Genomic DNA, 21296 nt, shown 5'->3' on the forward strand with positions numbered 1-21296 from the left:
ATTATGGTCGACATAAACAAAACTTCAGATGCCATTTGCCCCGGCAAAACCGTCGTCATGAAGAAAACGTCTTCATGTTAGCCAATTGACCAAAGGCAAAAGTCACCGGTGGAGCAAATGCGAGATGTGTTTTCTTCCTAATCTAGGGTAAATGATGACACGCGTGACAATGTAACTATGTGAGCAATGTGCTCGATGTGGCAAGCAGGCGGGTTATAGCGCTGCTGGGTCGCCGCGCGGCCCCGTCTCTGGGTGTCATCCTCTTTCATTGTTGACACGTGCACTAAGCGATGAGTTTCCGATGGTTGGGGCAGATAGGACAATGTCAATACCAACCGTCGTACGCTGTCAACTACCTCATGCCAGGACCATAGGCAGTAGCGCATGGGCGCAGAATGAATCAGGGCAAAATTGTTGGTGCAAAAAGTGGTCCACCGCAACTCGAACATTTCTGTCATAAATTGAACGTTTAACAAATCGACAACAGTAAACGACTGACTACGGATTCACATTCAATGTCGAACCTATAACTTAAGCCGTTGTCAGCTGGATCAGATAACTACAATCATGTTGAAGCTAGAAGTTGAAACTAGAATCAGTCTTGGTAAAATAGAGTTAAAGCGATAGCTAGATGTGCCTGAATTGTTCTAACAATTCATGATCGTTCTTGCTGAACGATCTATACTCAACCGAAAACAAAGCCGACTAAAGTGATGAATACGCAACATCGATCATCAAATGTCAAGCTCCATGTTTTGTTGGGCCGAACGCGGTGTTACACATGAAAAAACGCGTAAAATCTACGTCAGCATTCGTCCCCACCGCCATCTCCTCTATACAAATGGATTCGACTACACCTATACGTCCGTACATGGACGTATATACGGCGCGAGCACTCGCAGTTCTCCAGAAGTGCCAACCGCTAAATAGCTAGCAGCCGACCCTAAGGGATTGGCGATCCGGTCGCCAAGAGCTCGATATAGCTAGATAAAGCTATATAAGGAAACTGATGCGGACGAAGGAGATCAGGTAGTTACAAAGAAAGCGGTTCATTTCCAAAAAGAAGTCCGTGCCGTCCACAGCTCATCATCGCCGCTGGTGCCGGAAAATGAGGCTTGAAATTGGCGCTGTTATGCCAGATTACGATGAGACGCTACTCGAAGTTGTTACAGTCAGATTCGGACCCTTTTACCCTCCAGTCCAAAGTCATCGTACACAAACTTCGATGTCCCTTCGTTACCTCTCTCCCAAAGAGACAATGCCACGGGAATACGACTCCTAACGGTGGTTGTTCTAGATGCTGTTACCACTATGTACCACATGCGATACCACACAGTACCACTATGTCGCTGGCGGAAACCGTTCACTGCTGCTACGTACAAGTACAGCCGATTTCGGCGAAGCTTCTGATCGTCGACTCGTCGTGATATTGTAAGAATCAGTCGAAAAGCTCTCCATGTCGAAAACAGCGCTCAGCCGTGCTTTGGCTTCTAGCTTGTGCTGTTTCTCTTGTGCTCCTTACCACTACCCGAAGACCCCTTCGGGATTTGACTTCAAAGCTCTCGTCTGTGTGGTCTCAATGGCAAACGAACTGCCACGTCCATGGCACTTCTGTGCTTGGGTGCTCCTTATTACAGCAGCGGCAGAAGCAGGCAAAGACGGCAGCGACAGGCAACACTTGCGGCGCGCTAAAGACAAACAAGCCGCTAAGCAAATATTGAAAAAGAACACCTCGAAAAACCAGCGCGCCAAGCTAAAAGTGTGTGTTTCGAATTTGTTTGATTATCGTCGCTGGTTCGAGAACTGCAATACCAAAAAGCCTTTAAAGAGCGCAGCCAAAGCAGATAGAAACAAAGCTGCTATATTAGCTAGAACCATGTCTATGCCCCAAGGGTCGCTAAGACCTTGGCGTAGAAGTTCGTTTTTGCGACACACACATATATACATTCACCCTTCGATCTGGGTAATACCCTTTTATTGTTTCTTACTTAGAGGTATCTCTGCCATGCAACCATGATAAATCATTGAAGAAACATTAACATATATCAATATGTTTTAATTGGTGCTGATTCATGATTAACATTAAGCAATGGAGCCCTGCTCAGGAGAAAACGACTAGGTCTAGAGCGAGTATACGGATTGCAGGGCTTAGGGCGGTGCTCCGTTGAGCTCATGAGGCCCAGCAGGCCATACTGAATTTGGCCAGTTCATTGTCATGTTATAGTATAGTAAAGGTCGAAGGTTATGCCGTCAGGCGATTTGGGCTAGAGACGGTTGTCTTTATGTATACAACGGATCAACGCGGCAGGCAGGAATAACGTTCGCGGCGATGGCCACGTATTTCATTCCGACATAGTCATCGAGTCTGATCAGGAATTCGGATATAGTTCGGAGGTACTTCAGGCATTCAACCATTTAGGCATCGAGCAGATCGAAAAACACTGAAGTGATGCCGTGCCTGCCCCGCCTCCCTCAGGCCCTTCTGTTGCTCGGGCAAGTCGATCTGATTTGAATCGACTTAACTCGACTCGTTCTCAGTGTTATTTTAAGTATCAAAATATCTTCCTTAGGATGGCCAGCCTTTCGCTTATAAACGACAGCCGTTTTACCGCTGCTGTTGCCTACCGAATCCCCATCGCCGTTCATTACTCGTAGCATGCTTTTTCTCGCATCTGTTCCACGACACCGATGTGAATAGCGCATTAAACGTTAGCGCTGTTCGGCCTCCTGGTTTCCTCAACTCTGCCAGCACTAACAATTAAAACAGTGGGCGGGTATACCCACGATTCTACAGAGGCTAGGTCATCATGTCAGGACTTCTCGTACACAGAATTCGCCTGAAGGTCACAGGTCGTAGAAGAGAAAGGTATGGGTTGTCAAGTATTGCTTTTTTTGGTTTGAGTAGAAACACCGTGACGGTTTGTTCTTTGGGTATAACTCGCGCGCCGTAACATGCACCGAGGCCCTTCCGAATACGCGTTCACGCTTGCGTGCGATTCGCCATCTTTACAAAGCCAAAAACGAAACATCGCACAGGTTAACTCTGTGATCTACCCAAAACTACATTGATATAGAATGAGTAAATGGGAAAAGAAAGAAAATGCTTCGATGCCTTAAGTAAAGAAAAAAAAATAGGCACTGGAAAAAGGTTAATTTTGTGCTCTCTATTTACATCAATTTGCTCACTTTGTTAGTGGCAGTCACTAGCGCTAAGCTTCTAGAAATCATTAGTCAGAGCAAATTTCAAGAAGAACAGTATTACGCAATATGTATGGCCGCAGTTATGGCACTAATGATAAGAACAACATCGGCAAACACCAAATGCGACAATGAAGAATCGAATGTCGCATTGCATCTCTAATAGATCGTTTTTTTGAAACGGTTGCGTGATGACCTATCATCAAGGATAACGTTAGGCAACGCCCCTTCTACCACGATAATGTGCTGGTTCCTCGAACTCCTACCAACAAAACATACACCGGGTCATCATTGTGATTCCTCTATCCTTTCAGCGTACAGAAAGGTGCGTTCGATGTTAGCTTAATCGTTGTAGTATCTATGTACATATGGAGTTTCCGCCAACGCGTGTAGCGTCTGGATTGCGAGCCCTTAGAATTGTAAATATGCTAGGCATAACACCGTAGTACGTCAGCGCCGTCGTATTTACCGTTGGCCGTCTTTTTTTGGAACTCTCAGCTATTTATTAGCTCGCTTAGTTGGCAAGTTCGACAACTGCGTATTGCGTGTTGTTTGAAACACGACTGGAATGAAACTGCAACCCCTTCCACGAAGTTCAGAGCAGTACCAGTGAGAGAGGCCGAGTAATTCCCTACGAACTTCCATCTTGCCATCGTCGACGATCTCTCTTGCTGAACTGTTATTCTTGTCTGCTTGCACCACGCAGCGCTATCGGAGCGGCGACTAGTCTTGACGACCAGCCGAGACCCAAGCTTCCAATAGCTGCTCTCCACCCAAAGATCTAGCTTTCTATCTCTTTCAGAGTTTTTCTCTATGACGAGAAAAACCCCGTCGGTCTGCTTCCCTGTTCATATATAGCGCGTAGCACGCTTAACCTCGGCCTGCTTGGCTACCGACCACCACACAGGCGAGATTCGTCACAGAGTCAGCTCCCCACTGCTGTGGTAGCAGTCCCAAAGTCGACCCGACTCCGTTCGGCCAGATAAGATAAGATTGTATCAGGTGTTAAATGTCCGAGCTATAGCGCGGCCAAATCGATGAGGCGGCTGCTGCTGTTGGCTAAGGGAGACGACTGATGAAAGCGAGGCACGCGAATCTGAGAAAACGAGAAACTGGCAAACGGGTGACCGGGACGAGTGCAACCGTTGTCGGCGAAGTTACAGCAGGGAATTTGAGGGGAGACCCCCCAAACAGGCAAAGTGCTGAACAGACTCCTCTGGCCTCACAGCAGCCTGTTTGATCAGAGCGATTCTCGCAACTATCGCAGCCTAAACTTCGTAGGCCAAGTGAAAGGCCATTGACGACAACTTCTTACGGCCATTGTGGGTCGTAGATTCTGCTAACGGCGAGCGAGGCCGCCACAGAGTGAACGCCTGGTGTACATAGGTAGAACGACAACATTGCAGAGGCATCAGTAGTCATCGTAACAAAAGTTACAGTATACGGTCCTTGGGAATTAATGGAATCGCCAAGGAGCTGCAGTCAAGCAGAATATCTATATAAGCACTTGAGTGGTGGCAGATAATAATTCACACGATACATCAGTGGGGCAGTTGTGCAGAAAAAAGTGAGTGAGGAAGGAAGGCTTTTTTTTTTAGTTTAGCGTGAGCACTTCTGTCAATATTTCTCATTCTCGCTATATTTATATTCGGCTTTGTCCAGTAATCCGGTACGTGCCTTCAACAACCACATGCGGCGCCGCGTTCCCGCCAAAACAGCGACTAATCACCGATAGTGGTACATAGCAGTACAGACGGTTGTTATTCCCTACAGTTCGCCTACGACGACACCCACGACAACCAGAAACAATTTTTAATCCTTACTTAACTGCGCAGGACAAATCCCGGTGAAGATGATTTGTACTCGTTGTGGGACCTGGTGACCGCGTCGGAATTCGCCGGACTCCCGCACCGCACGCTTCACAAAGCGAAAAATTATAGAAGAAAAATCGATTTCAAAGCAGCTAAAGACGCTTACCACAATTTATTACCTCAAGTCTAGATCAGCTCTATTCATATTATTCAACTGCTATTGCAACCTCGTCTTCTCAGCTCGCCAACAGTGTCGCAAATTGCCGTTACGTAAGCTAAATCGTACCGCTGCAGTCTACACTGGACATGACGTTATGTTCAGAGCTTTCGCCCAGTCTCGTTTCAATACTATCATCAATGAAATGGCTATAAAAACAATAAGGTTAACAGCGGTTCAGCAGAACCCCTCAATATCTTTGCTACGTTAATCGAACTTCTATTGACCAATGTACATATGGGTCATGCAGCGCCAGACGTCAGTCTACATGAATTCTGGCTTTCGCAGAAAACTTTCTTCCAGCGTATCGCCTCAATAAGTCTATCCGTTTTATAGCCTTGACATCGCATTAAAGATGATGAAGTCAGTGTTATTTATTTGCCCCCAGACCTTAAATACCAATTTATCAGGGCATATATGATACCTAAAGCACCAAAACATTATGATTTGCTTTTTGTAAACAAATTACATCCTTTCTTGGCCTGTATTGTAAATTTACTTGCTTGTTGGTTTTCCCTTTTTGCTTTTGCTCAGTCCGGTAGAACAATCTCTGTCAGAACTCGTCAGTGGTTGTCTCGCTACGTCCTACTCAGCCTATATATAGAGCGGTTTCGTGGTCATCCTCATCTGTGGCGATGATTAGGACCATCTAATATGGACACAGTGTGACAGGCCGCACGGTAGCCGAAAGATCCAGGATCTCTGAGTGCTTCAAATGACTCTGCCTGCGTGTGCGTCGGCCGGTGTCTGCATGTGTCCGTCCGTCCGTCCGTCCGTCTGGATCAGAGAATTACAAACTGGCTTCTGTCCTTTCTGTTGTGAATTTGTGCGATTCACAAGTTTCGTCTAGCAGTCGTCTGTTGGCTTCCTTTTTTTTGCTTTCTTTCTCATTCTCTATCTCTCCATCTCCTTTCTTTCCTTCAGCAGTTTTCCTCCTTAGAGCATCATCCCCAATGACCCTGTCGACTCTCTCAATCCCCCGTTTTCTACCTCCATGGCGAAGTCTCTCCGAAGGCGATCTTCGAGCCTGAGTGGCAGCAGTAGTAGTTGCTAGCAGGTCCCCAGGGAACTACGGCTGGTTGTGAGCCTTGAGGTCTAGGAGACTAGAGGACTCCTTTCCCAATTCCCCATATGAGAAGAAAGAGAGTCGTAAGAATGGGCGAGTAACGCAAGAAAGACGGCGAGAAAGAGAATCAGGAATAATAAAACGCTTCAGAGCCCCTCTCCACCTCCGACTCGCAAAGCTCCATCTCGGCTCCCTTGCCGCTGCCTCTTCTTTTCCTTCGACTTGGTCTTCTACTTTTCCTCGCCTTTCCTCCAAAGGAGACGAGACAGCGTCAGCAGCAGAAGCAGTAGAATGAGAAGAGGGAGACCAGGAAACGGAGCGACGAAAACAGCGCTAGCAGATGAGACGCTGAAGAAGAAGTCGCTTCTCCATCAGCAACAGCAGCAGCGGTAGCGGCAGTATGAAAGGACCCCAGAAACACCGAAAAGAACGACCGCCTCTGTTCAGTCCGTAGTGAATGAGACGCAGCGCGTCTGAACGGGCGAGAGAGAGGTAGCTGGGAAACCGTCAGAGGGCGGCCGCCTTTTCCTGCTTAGCAAACCCCTGCAAGACACCGTCACCATGAATCCGCTATTTGCTAGCGACGGGTAAGGGAGAAGCTACAGACTCTTGCTGGCCTGATCCAACCGGCGCTCGATTTTCCCGCCCTTCGAAGATGCTGCTTCTCGGCCATTCAACCCGGGTGCATCCCTCCCTCCCTCCCTTTGGAGTACATAACACATACCACCACTCCCATTTCTCCATTGGTCGATCCTTAGAACCCCCTCCATTTGACAGTGCAAGCCTAGGGGAGGCTAGGGCACAGAGAATCGACCTGCCAATTCGCCAACCGGTCGACTAGGGCGATGATAACAACACTAGCAACAACAAGAATAGGTTGTTCGCTGTTGTTGGGGTATTTTTTTTGCTGTTCCACGATCCCTGTTTACATACTTACCTATCTACCCGGTAGATCAACCTAGAACACCAGTTTGAATCTCTGCTGGATAGGTAAAACTAATTAAATATGATCTATCACTTCGGTTTTTACTCACGTTATTCATATATATATATATATATATATATATATATATATATAAATGCTGGGTGCTTCTTATGTTCCTCACTGCGAGATAAATTCGAATATCCGGAATTAACTATCATTCGCTTGTCAATGGACGCTGGACCTGATCCAGTTGCGCTATTGCCTTAACAGATAAATACGAATTTAAAAGAGTGTTCAAGTATCGGTGCGCTTACATTTGTTGATTTAATCTATAATACAGTTATTGTTCGATTGATTGGCCTATAGTTGTTCCCATCAATAGGACTCCCTTGGCTGTTTCTACTACTCACAGAGTGTCTCTGATTTTGAGTGTTAAAGTTTCATAGTTTCTTTTACAAGTATTGTTGCTTGCGTTTGGCAGACACACAAACATGAATGGTAAGACGAAAAGAAAGAAATACAGAACGGCAGCAATACATCCACCTATAGGACGTACGGTGTTCATATACCTTTCGTACGAACACTATGCCCGTTCGCCGACGGTTTGGCTGAGTAACTGGCTATACCCAACTCGGCTAACTTTGTACGTCGAAGTCCTCTACTTCGCATTTAGCTTCAACACCGCGGCAAGCAGCACCCCGCTGGTCAGGCTGTCAACAACCCGCACAGGACGTTCCCGAAGCCGATAGCAACGACGCCAAAGAAGACAGTTAGTATTGCCTATAAACGCCAGCAAGTGCCGTTGGCGCGCGAACGTCAATCGATAGTCTGTCGGAGAGCCGTTTACGTGGGCGAAATAACATCCACCCGCGCATCACGACAACATCTACGCTAGAACAATGACAATGGACATCAGATTAAAGAATATCATCGTGCAACATATGCAGTCGGCAAGGCAGCAGCAGAGTAGAAGAAGACGAAAAAAAAAAAGGAAACCAACGATCCCTTCGCACAGAAGAGAACCATTGGCCAAAAAATGATTCGTTGTTACTTTAACTGGTGCTACCATATTGTGTTGCCGTATGCAGAAGTCAATGGCGGTAAAACGTCTATGCCTATCAAAGCAGAGTTAAGCGACGGCTTGCTAGCAGCTTTCCGATAACAGCCCTTAGCAAGCACGTGGCGGCGAGTAAGTCGACAAACGAGCCCCCCCAGAACGGAACCCCAGAATTTTTTTCGGGATTAATGCGGTGCCAATTGGCTTTGAACCACTGAAGGCGGGGAGTAAGCTAACAACGGATATCGTCTACTTGCTTAGCCGGACATTGAGCAGCCCTCTAGTGGCATCAACGTCAACAACCAAATCGATCTTCAGTTGTTCACTCAGAGTCTGAAATCGCGACAGAGCCAACATCCCTGTTTCTCTTTGTCTCTCCCGGTATATCCGCTAAAGTTAATCGTATGATGACTTTAGCTGCAAAGACCACCCGCCATCAACGAAAAGTAGGCAGGAAATAACGTATCGCACGTCTCTAGAGCATATACATATATATATATGGAAAAAGCAAGAAGCAGGTTGATTTGTTGCCGCTGCAATCGCATCAAAGCAGACGGACGCATGTTCATGTGGCATTAATTGCAAGTGGCTAACAGAAAAACGGGTCGCTTTTTCAGCACCTTATGTATGCCCTCCCTTATAGGAAAAAATCGAGTGTCGTGCACGCTTTTATTTTATTGCGGCAGGAATTCTGCACTGATAGGGGGCATATGCCATTATTCAGCGATAGACATGGTAGTTGTATTGGTAGCAGAAAAAATATTGCCTATTAAACGGAAGGAACGCGCGCTGATCCGAGTTCGAAATCGATCTTGAACGTACCGTGTTTTGTGCTGACAGGAGCGTGTTGCCCGACGTAGTAGCATTTAGAAGAAATGCTGATTATCCTGAGGGTCGAGAGATTAGGAGCTGTGAAAACTCATCGGTAGTAGAAAACATAGCGAACGTAATGGAGCAAACGGAAATGCTTTATTAACGTAATTCTGTGTATGTACTATGGGAAGAAGAACATTTTATTTCCGTGATAATTTTTGACAAAATGTTCATAGTCACCTTTAATCTATTGTACCTAGTAGGCAGGTGCCAAATCTTTTTTCCATAAGCAATATGGCGGACGGATGCACATTAGCAGATCGTTTAGAGACTGACTGTAGATAACGTCCTTGTTAGGTCAACGAGAGTAGAATGGTGCCTTTAAAGTCGTACCATTACAAGGAACGAATCATAACTGTCATACGTCAAAGGCTACTCTGACCTTCTAGGTTGTTGGAGTAGAAGCGTATTGATAAACTCAGACATAAAGCAACACTAGCATCACTTTTGTATGCGAAACACCAGTTTGATATCGTCGCCTGTGAGTGGATCCGAGGGAATCGGGACAGAAAGACAGCTGAAATCAATCAAAATAATTGTTTCATAATGACCTAAATAACGACCTAGCATCTCCAGCCGTTCCGACTTGCATTAGGACCTTTACTTTCCTGAGAGCAATAGTGAAATAATAACAATACATTGTAGCTACAATCTGGGACAAAAAATGGGCTTCGTCAATAGACGGGACCACACCACACCTCACTCAAACTAAGTTGGAAAAAAAAATACGTTTTTATCTAAGCTAGGCACTGTCTAATGATTGACCTGATTAGGTAAGAGAATACATTAAGACGGACCAGTACTATTTGCAAAGCTGGTTGATGCATCCTCTTCGTACTATACACATGGTCCAGGTGATTCAGCAACGAAAGAAAAACGCGTCTACACTGAACATACGAATCCAAAACAAGAAGAAACGATTATAATCCTAAACTCGAACTACATAAAACCAGTAAAAAAAAGAGCTTGTCTTCTCTAGCCCATAATCATCACTATTTTTAAGCTTTGCCGCCCAAACGAATTTCGTTGCACACCTCACCTATATAGCAACACAGAAGCGTGTTTTATCCTACTCATATAGCCGTAATGCTACGTTATGTTATTGCTTTTTTTTCTTTTCTCTAAAGTACAAAAAAGTATGTGCGCTACTGATATATGCTCTCTGTCTTTTGATCGCTTTATCATTTGGTTACTGTTCAATTGGCTGAATCGAGACAACTGTGCCTTTTTGTTCGGTACCACTATCTTGATAACGACCTTTTTATCCGATTACTATTGGACAACGGTATGTTACAGGCAGCACAATCCGCGTACTTTACAAAACCTACTGTTATAGATATCGCCGCTATTTATCAGTATGAATCGTTTCCTTATTAATTGTCGTCGACGGCTCATCTCGCTTGCTTCCGTATTTTCGTCATGTCATCGAGGTCGTTTATGTTGCTTGCGTTCAATTCCGAAAAAACGATTCGCCTCAGTCCCGTATTGCCGTACGCTACTCATGCCACCTGCATTATCGTGCATAGAACACAGTATATTGTACGTTCCCCATAATCTACATTGGTCCCCCAACCCGCGGAACAGGAAGGGAGAGGAAGGGGGGGGGGACAATGTCCTTGGCTGAGTACCATTTTTAAGCCCCCATAAGCACCCCTCACCACTGCAACTCCACTAACAACCAACTATTGATGACTACACAGTCATATATATAAGCCCGCTATTCAGGCAACAAGAGGACAGCTGGTTGCGACAGTGCGTGCAGAAGGAGCAGCAACGGTAAAAGCCAACCCGGGAAATGGGCCTTCTGTCGTTAACCGCGGATCTCTGTGTCACCGCTTACACATGTGTAATATAAATACGCTAACTCCACGCGTGCTGTTACTGGATGCGCGAACGCTGAGGGTACCTGATGAACTGTACTATCGTAAGTGTCTTACCTGGCTGCAGCGCCGACGACAACGGCTAGGAATGGGGCAAGTTACTGCCCACAAGAGTAAGGGAACTATTGCCTCGGGGGTTTCGAGGGCACCGCAGTGGTAACAACATTGACAACAACAACAACAACAACAGTAATAACAGTGGCTAACTATATGAAGACGCAGTTGTTCCGACTACGGACTTGCTGCTACAAATGTCGCAGTTTCCGGCGGCGCTGGGGTCGCCCGGTCTTCTCTCCCTCTTCGCCCCCTACAGCGCCACTGTTTTTTGCTATCGGATACTTTTTGGGCTCACTTAGGTGTAAAATATGCAACAGCCACATTACGACTTATTAGTACTAGTTGAGGTAGATGAACGACAAGTGAAACAAGCGGCTGTCAAAGTTATTGCGATGTGTTCGAGAACGACCAATAGCCCGTTTATCCAGAACTGGGCGGTATTGGCTTCATCCGTCGGTTCGCCCTACCCTGTCGTTGTTGTCTGCCGTCACAATAACAGGAACGAGCCATTTCGCAACATAGCTATTACTGAAATGTATAGGGAACGGGTTGATGCAACGCAGAAACTACAAGATCCTTGTTTCGACTATTGCCTCTCGTGAAGGGTTTCGCCAGTGAAAAACGGGGACTAGCATTTGGGTGAATTTCGCTAGCTTGACAACGATCTAAGTACATTGATAACGGTATCTATTTTGACAATGTCAATCTGTCAATCAATAATTTAGCTACGTGTTATGCTTGTTAGCGAGTGTGTAGACAGTCAACTATTACTTATACTGATTACTGTCTGTTTCAAAACACGATGTAATAAACACATTGTACGAGCTAAATAACCCGCGCGAACGGTTTAACGAAAAGGAGCGCCGTACAGATAACAGGACAAAGTCAAGCCTTGTTTTCATCGAATAGATCAATACGATTAATATTCCTCTTATATCAACTTGAACGGCTTCTTTATGCTAGTATTCTATCTGAGTTCGTCGCTGATGTCTCACTCATTGAAGCACTCAATATCAAATGATCGGAAATCTGTTTTTGTAGTAAAAAATTTACGTACGAACGATATCACTCTTCTTCGACAAACGTGACATATGGGCACCAATCGAGTAAGGAGCAACATTACATTGGATAAAGATTAAAAAAACATCTTCGTCTAAAAGCCTGTTTTTTCCTGTAATGTTCATTCAATTGTAAACATGTTCAACCTGTTATAGCATCATGCCTAAGATTAGGATCCTTCGCAAAGGTATATATCGGTAGCGAATGACAGGGTAAAATGTCTGCTTCATTAATAAGACTACCGTCCGTACGTAGTGTCTTCGTCTGTTAGGGGTTTGTCAATTAGTCGACATTCGTTCAAAACCCGGTTTGAACTAACAACTTCGTTCAATATCTGCTTCGATCCGATGATGCCCTAACGGCTGGGTTTGTTAAACCGTAACTTAAATATTGCCCATGACGTTGCCTTAACTTGAAATAGTTGTATCTTTTTACCTTTTATATACCTCTATTGTTATAATAATTACGATGTTTAAAAATGTCTGAATAACGACGTTAAACTGCATTGTACCCGTCACTAAATTCAATCAGAAGAAAAGGAATTGAGATTTGATTGGGAACGCCCGCCAAATTATGATAATCGCTTGGATAGTTTCAATTGCGCGGGAAATAGCGCTATTGACGTGGACCAGCGTGGCCAACGCGCATCTACGCATTTTCTGAGTAACCATAAGGCTATCGCTGATTCCGATATCAAAGGCTATTATGGGACATTGATGCCACGCTTCTACCAGATCTGTTGAAGAAAAACTTAGACAAGTCTAGCAAGACTTGGGGATCGGATGGCCTAGAACCAATGGAAAAAGATGGCATATAAGGTTGACGCTCGGCAATGTAAGCTTGCCCTTCGGCGGGAGACTAAGGTAGACGCACTTATGCCGTGGGCCCCTCTCTGGTATACCCTCGTGCTTTTTCCTCACGGTTCGGGTTTGGGACGGTTCGGTATATAAAAAGTAAACGCCTATAATTAGCCACAGGTTAAGAAAAAATATGCGATACAGGTGTAGCCGAGGAAGGCTGACGAAGTCTAAAATTTAAAACCGCGACATCTATAACATGCTAACTTTTGTTTGAAATTCTAATTATCAATTACGAGTCAACGCTTCGGCTAACAAACGTCGAATCCTATTTTCCCTATGAATAGTTCAGCTCTACTTTGACCTAAACCTCACCATCATGACTCTCAAAAGACCCTCCATAAAGCCACTCGCTTCGGTGACGACCTCTGACAACTTTTGCACTAATTCCCAACAGCGTCGCCGCTAGCATTTCAACCAAAAAGCGTCTGCGTCTTCTTATATACAGAAACAACGCATCTCACAGCACAAATACCCCACTCATCCTTCACATCAATGGTACCAATAATGACAACTCAAGGCACGCCACACTTACTCTCCATGCGTGCATTTCTCTCTGCTGAGTCGATATGTTGCCTCTCAAGAAACATTACGTGGTAAACTAAGATGACGATACTACGACCGTAACAAAAAGAGTGCCACCAACAACAACGAAAAAACATTAGTTATTCATCAGTCAGCTGCTCACACCAGCCCTCCATCACCAAAATGCCCCTGCAAGCAGCCCTAGAACCACAGCTTTCGGTGCTGCCGTTGTCATTGCGCTATCTAGCGTCTTGCTAGGAGTTTGCTTGTCGCCCTCGGCTCGTCTATCTCGTCTGGAGGTTAACAGCTTCTACTGCTGTTTTCATCACCGGTGACAATAGTCTATCCTGCGAATGGACCGCGGAAGAAATTGTTCAGGGAGAAGGAATGGCTGCCGGATACGACAAACAGGCAGATGACAAACCGTCGATCTGGCTAGTTCTACGGGGCTGACTTAGATTGGGCTGACTTGGCCTGCATTTGCTTGTCTTTGTCGTTCGCTGAGTTGGTTTCGTGGTCCGACATTCGAAATTCGTTTGGTGTCTTTCGCTTTTCATTTCTTTTTTCCCTACTCATCATCGTCTATCGTCATCATCGTGTCCTGCTCGTGTCTGCGTCGCATTATCCAAGGCGACGCAACGCATCTATACGATACGGAAGAATTGCCGCTGATACTGTCGTCTCCTCTACGGAATCAACGCCATCCCAAGACGACTTCACAGCCTAACGCGCATTCAAGAGAAAACAACTGGGCTATGGCAGAAGCAACGAGAGTCGACGATAATGCGAAATATGGCGCGAGGGAATACATCTAGCGACGAAACGTCGCGTTACGATTCGCGTAACGCGACGAGACATGTGGAGAGAAAAGCAGCAGTGACAGCAAATGAAAACGAAAAATTTTACGCATTATCCCACCAAGCGATGGATGGATGGATAGGGAGACCAACAAAAAATGAACAAATGCATACAGACTACACCGTACATCATCGATGAATAGTTCGGACGCAACAGGATCGACTTTGAAAGCGTGGTCGTCGCTTGCTCGGACGGGCTCATCCGTCAAAGTCGAGGCGGATCATCAATGGAGTTAACTCGCTTCAGGATGTCCTGTGTTTGTGTAGAACTATTCGTGGCCGACGAAGACATCGGGAGAAAAATCAGCAGCAAAAGCAGTAATAGCATCAGTCAAGACGGTTACAGAACCCGAGAACGGTCGGGAGTTGTGGAACTTGCGGTGTAACGTGGGTGAAGAATAAGAAAAGGGGGTCTGCTGTTACCCGGGCCAGTTCCTGTCTGACTGACGGACTCAGATCGATCGGTGAGCGGACACCGAAAAGAAGCACGTGAAGAACAAGTACTCGGATGGGAGAACTTTTACTTATACACAGATAAATATGTAACGTATATATAATTCTCTGTGTGTCTTTGATTGTATACGTGTATGGAGGCGTCAAGAATGACATAACGCGACAAGTAAAACGCTGCCTCCAAACACGACCGCTGGCAGGAGTCGCAGGTTCCTGTAAACCTTTTTTACGAGTAATGAATTATACAAATTATAGATTATTACATACATTGCAATATCTCTGAGATGTTCAAACGCATGTTCCTTTATGTTAGCGCGAAGGGCAATAAGCGCATTTTAATCTAAAGGTGCGTTTGAAAAGTGGTAAATCAAATTCGTCTAGACGCATGTAGGTACGGCTGTGGCCCTGGTTCGAATCCGGGCATAGACAGAGTTCTTTTTGTGCTGGGAGCCAGCCGTCCGATAGAATGTCCACCGTGGACGTAACACTTGAAACGTAAAGGTATGGTTGATCTAAGATGGCGCTGTAAGCAAAACCTAATTTTTGAATCTTCGCTAATATCGAGGCGGATTTGTTGATGGTTTACAAGAATGATTTCACATTATATTCAGTATATAGGCTAGTCACATAAAGTAAGTTGCAGTTATGCACAAAGAGCTGATTGTTTAGGTTTGTAATACTCGATGTATAATGAAAACAAGTTACATACCTTGCTGTCGTTGACTGAGGTAGTCCTCTTTACATATAAAGCGATTTTCGTCGAGGACATAGAGTTCTTCACCTGTAGAAAGCTGTTTCCGGCAAACGAGACAAGTAAAACACTTGAGATGAAAAACTTTCGAACGAGCGCGTCGAACGAGGTCTGTTGGTGATATGCCCTGAGAACACCCCGCGCACTTTGTGCCGAACCTCCTAAAATGGACAAATTAATGAAAAGTCATATAATTATTGCTAATAATTAGCCTGACGCGAGATAAACTACTTGAGCACGGACATTAGGTAACGATTTTTGCCAATGACAAATGAATCGATATGTTCCGACGATGAACTACAAGCGACCTTTGTGTTGTCATCAAAGCTCTACCACCTGTTGAATATGCGATACTTCTCAATTCGAAATCGGCGGTCTTTATTACGTACGCAGAGATATGGATTTAAGGGTCGATTATAGTGCTAAAGTTAGTGACGCTTCTTGCGTACTCACTCAATGTCACAAATCTTTAAGAAAAATTATTGTTTTTATATTTGAATGTAGTTTCGTTCGATAACAATGTGACAACGTTAAAATATTGTGTGGATTTTTAAAAAACTCCTCTAAAAAAATTCCTCTAAATTTTTCATATCGACTGCTTTAATGTTGATTCATAGTGTTCGTTAAAATGTTATATCAAGCAATAATAACAAGGCCGTTACTGATAACCCGAACTAACAACTGATATTAGAAATGATCCGGTTCGCTCGATGCTTGTAAGATCTTTTGTTGTTACGGGCATTTCCATTGTGCGACGGAATCTAACCATATATGTGTGTGTCGATTTAATCACGCCCCCTCCTTGAGCGCTCAGAGAACAAGTAAGCTAACAAGGTAACATGGATACGTCCTGCTATATGTGATAGGCGCCAAGCGACTCAGCTGCTTGGCCTACAACCGGCGAGCGACAATTCATTGGGCAGTCAGATGGCCATCAGACGATCAATTCACTCGACCACATAATGGTTAGGCAGTATAACTCTGGTCGCCGTATGGCAATTGTATCTCTTTCCTTACCACCCTCTAACAACTGGAGGATGGTTATTCATTTCTAAGCAAGTACGTTGGATGTGGCAAGTCTGTAGGCTTCTACCTTCTGTTCACAAGGTTACAGTGGCTGACCGCGGTCTACGCCTGTCTCAGCGAACCCGGGGTCCCATTGTGCTCCGATCGCTGATCAGGGGGGGAGCGGGGTACGGGTAGCACAACTACCGAATGCAAAATTTACCGTCCGGTCTCGAGGTAAATATGGGTGTCGCTGTATCCACGAGGGAGCAGGACAAGGAATCGCTATTTTGTTGATTCGGTTCTCCTACTCTGGAGTGGCTTCCCATTATCGTCTCATAGACGGAGACCTCAGCTAGGGGCTGATTATACACGGTAAACGTTTGATACAGGTGAGTCGCAGAAGGAACACGAAGAACCATAAGAGAGTAGTATTAGGTACCGATCCGTTGAAATGCAGCAATTCCTTCGACGTTCTATGTGTCTGCATGTAAGCGCACGATCGTTACTCTGCTAACTGTATCCGCCACAGTATAAGGTTTACCCCCAAAAAACAATTTTTCAAAATTATTGAATCCTTGAAAAGGATGACCGAAGGTCCCCCATCATCATCGGGTAAGAAAGACTCGTCTAATTTTAACAGCAGGCAGTACTCCACAATGGAGCCCTTCTAGCCTTCTTTCCTTTCCTCAATGAAGGACCGAGCGTTTCCATCTCTGCTTCGCAATATTTTCTTCCAATAGATTGGGACAAGGCTTGCTATCCACCCACACCTACAGCATTTTCTGTGGGGTCACTTCGGCTGAGCTCTGTTCCGACCTCAATGGTGTGTCAACGTGCCCGGACGGTAGACGATTCGTTCGTCATATAAACTTTCTCTACGACCCTATCGCCCACTCCATTAGCACAAATCGGAAACGGCCACTATCAACGTGCCATTAGAGATTTCTTCGATGGACCAGAAGCACGCAATGCTGGCTTCGACTCTGATTTGACTGTACAATTCGTATTGTCGCATGTTACGGCATGCACCGCATACACTCTATATATGAAGCTAAAGTCGACCCTCGTCTACGAGATATAATGCATTGCACATCGCAGACGAAGGGAACTTGTAGTGTATATGTTTGTGATTGTGGCTGGTCGTACGTGTTGAGACAAGTCGAGACTGATGAGTGAACGAACATTACATACCGTTGTGCAGTAACACTGGTGACAAGATTAGCAAAATATCATTATAGATTTGCTACGTCTTCGGATAGGAAAACAACTGGTAGTGGTAATTGGCCGCCGTAACAGGCTGTTCATCCACTCTGTGGGTGACTACTTGTACTACATTTTCATCATCTTTATTGCTACTGTTGTTCTCGCCATGTTTTCATTACCTAATTGGGAACAAGTCCCGTGTTTCTTGTTCCCGTTGATATCTATTCTAGATACCTGTTCAGAGTTCGTGTTTTCTCGCATTTTTAGACCATAGTGAGCTTTAAGACGAAGATTTTGGCTACCCATATTTTCCAGGCTTGCGGTCCTTATTTCTCAAGGATATCTGCTGACCTACAACAGTTTATTACGCTGTCCACCCTGTTTTCCGGCCTGTTATACCGCACTGTTTCTTTCTTACTCTGCTAAGCATATATTTGCTCAAATGCGCATCGTATCTTCGCTTGTTGTGCCCTATTTTACCCTACTTTTTCATCGTGCATATCAACAACGGCAGCAGTACCACAGTGGACACCTTTGTGAGTAGCATCCATGCGCCACTTCTTGTGTGTACTTCTGCATTTGACTCCATATGAAAAGGCACTGTGCTCTTCTTTCAGATCCGTTTTTTTTCATATCTCCGTGCTTGGGTCCGTATTTACGTGCCTCGATGTATGCGTCTGCGTGCCTGTTTCTACGGACGGTCCCGCCGTGGCGTCCGGCAATCCATGCTAGCGAAAAACAGCGAATACCAGCAGAAGTGTGTGGAAGCATCGTGCTTGCCTACGGGGCATACAGCCAACTAAAAAGGAGTTTCAGGGTATAACAGGGTCTAGCGGTGTTGGCTGCAATGTGTTGGCCCGTGCAGAGCCGGAATTGAGAGCAAACGGGAGTTGTGTCTGCGGGAGGCAGGACGCTGGGGTAACAGGAGCACTCCTGTGCGGCGCTCCGAATGGGAGCTGTCGGTTGGTTCTTCAGTTGCCGTCAGTCGTTCGCCCAAAACGATAGAAGAAGCGGCAGCGAGGCCGACCCGTAGCGACCGGAGACGAAGGAAGGGGAAGTCCGGGCCAAAACGGACAGGACACGACGAGATGGGGCAACGCAAGCTCCCACCGAAGGAATAGAAGAACTGGTGAACGGAAGAACAGGCGCCTTTTTCCTGCCTGTTCCCTCTGCGAGAAGGGCAAAGTGAACGGAAAGCGGACAACAGGGGCAGCCCCCGCCGCTGTCGCCGCTATAACCGGGGAATCGAAAAACCGACCGAACGAACGAAGAACGGGAATGGGCGGGGAACCAACCAAGGAGCACAGAAAAGACTCGTGGAGCCGTACGGGCCGCTAGTCTGGCAGACCTAGACGAACGCAGCGAAGGCTTGGGCTGCTGTGCTGTAATGCACTGAGCGTATGCCTGCCTCCGGCTCCCGGCGAACGAACGAACGAACCAACCAGGCAGTGTCCGACGGGCGCGAGAGGGAAAGGGGAATGGCGGGCGGGCAGCTGGGGGGAGAGTCGCCGGGAGCAGGGCATGAAGAGGGTACAGGAAACAGGAAAAGAGCGAACGATGGTGGAAATATGATTGAAAGAAACTTAAGAAGGCTCCTTCCTCGCCTGCTCCCAGCAGACAGTTCGGTCCGGTCCGAAGCACCCTATAGAATCCCGACAGCTCCTATGCCTGCTGCCTGCACCACCCGCCCCTTTTCCACGACGACCAGCCAGCAGCTTCTTCCCAGCTGTATTGGCTGTGCCAGCAATGCAGATAGCCACACACGGTGAGGCTATTGCCACCATTGCCTTCGTCACCGGTGAACGCACTGAACGTTGAACCTCACGGCCGCCGACGGGGGTGGCCCTACAACGAGGCCGGCGGCCAACACACGTACACATGCGGCCATACACAAGTCGCCGCAGAGACACAAACTGAGAGGCACATTGCTTGTCGGTCACCATTGGCGGTCGCTCGCTTGCTGGAGGAAATAGCGCAGCGTAGGGTAGCGAATGAACGGGGTGGCCGAGGGATGACAGAGGGCGGAAAACGGGAGAAAACCTGGGCTGCGTTAGAGGGGGGAGGGGTGTAAAAGAACACCAAACGAACGCCCCGCGTTGTCAGAGGCGACTGCTTCTGTGGCTGGTGTTGGTACTGTAGACGACGATGCCTGCGCTGGCGCCGCCAGCGCCGCTGCTACTACGGATGCCTCCAGAACGAACGAACAAACGGCGAAGAGAGGCAGAATGAGAAGAGAAGGAAGAAACGTTGGCGGAGGGACGACGATAAAGGCAAAAGAGAGAGCCACAAAACGGTAACAGCCGCCGCGGTTGCAGCAGCGGAAACCGTTGCTTCTGCCACGAGGCTCAGCGGTCCCTGCGAAAACGAGACTATTGAGAAGACTAAGCGGCTTGAATGGGCTGCCCACATTTGGCTACACTCGGTTCCTAGATGGGAAAGGGAACGGTGGGCCAAGGGGCCACTGCGTTGAGACGTGAAGAAGCGAGCGAAGAACTGTGCCTGCTAGTATTCCTTGCAGGACACCAGTTATGCTAGCACGAGTACCAACAAAACCTGACTCGAGAAAGCCGCAGTAGCATGAACAGCGGGAAAACCGAGAAGAGAACGGGTCCGCAGTCAACGTTTGGCCCGGACATTGGAAAGCCGCTCCATCGTTTGGTCCCCGTATATTCGCTAGCAGTTGCTCAAACGACGAAGATCGAGACGGACCGCTGTTGCCAGAGCGGACACGAAAAACAAGCGACTGGTTTGGCGAACTAACCATTATTGAGAGTGACCAGCAGCAGTCGCCTCCACCTGACCGAGGGATGTTCGACGAGACCTGCGCTTGAAGCGAATGGTTTGGTTGGGGGAAACAAAATGGGGTTTGAGCAGGATGGGATCCTACCGTTGTTGCGGTTCTGTGATTGTATGTTGAGGATTGGAAGTTGTGCATGGTCCTAGCAGAAAAATTAAGGCACAATTGGAAAGCTGGCAGAAAAGAGAAGATCGAGAAATAGAAACGGAAAATGAGAAGTTCAGCGAAAACGAGGATGGCTAGGAAAAGAAAAATTGGAAGTGACGAGTGCGCTTAGCTACACGCGCGTATCTTCACGTGATACGAGTGCCGCACCGAAATAAAGAAAAAGGGAACTAAAATACGATGCTGTCTCGGCTTGTACAGCGCCCACAGCTGCAGCTGGAGGAAATGGAAAACGGCCAGCCACTGATGGCTAAACCGACCACACTGGCCTCTGCCACTACTGGGCGCACGGGATCAACTGATGCTGTGGCGGGCAAAGAAATACTAATGTCAGCGGCACTATCGTCCAGCAATTCACACAACGTTAAGCGTATACAGGCTAGACCGAAATAGAACGTTATACCAAAGCTTAGCACGCACTAAACCACGCTCACTATCAGCTAGCTCAGATCAAAAAGGGACCGGAAGAAGAGTACGAAAAGCAGGACGAGAAAAACATCCGTAAGAAGCATCAGATAACAACTGCTTCTTTTTCAC

General features: G+C 46.5%; 1 protein-coding gene across 1 annotated transcript in view; it reads right to left on the reverse strand.

Annotated features, from left to right (window-relative positions):
* Positions 1 to 21296, reverse strand: part of LOC111270184 (LIM/homeobox protein Lhx1) — a 155154-nt gene that overhangs the window by 90272 nt on the left and 43586 nt on the right. The window contains exon 2 of the mRNA XM_022850253.2: positions 15545 to 15747. Coding sequence (XP_022705988.1) covers positions 15545 to 15747 — 203 coding nt within the window. The remainder of the gene's footprint in view (positions 1 to 15544; positions 15748 to 21296) is intronic.

This window comes from Varroa jacobsoni, unplaced genomic scaffold (genome assembly GCF_002532875.2).
Source record: "Varroa jacobsoni isolate VJ856 unplaced genomic scaffold, vjacob_1.0 scaffold_1452, whole genome shotgun sequence".
NCBI lineage: Eukaryota > Metazoa > Arthropoda > Arachnida > Mesostigmata > Varroidae > Varroa > Varroa jacobsoni.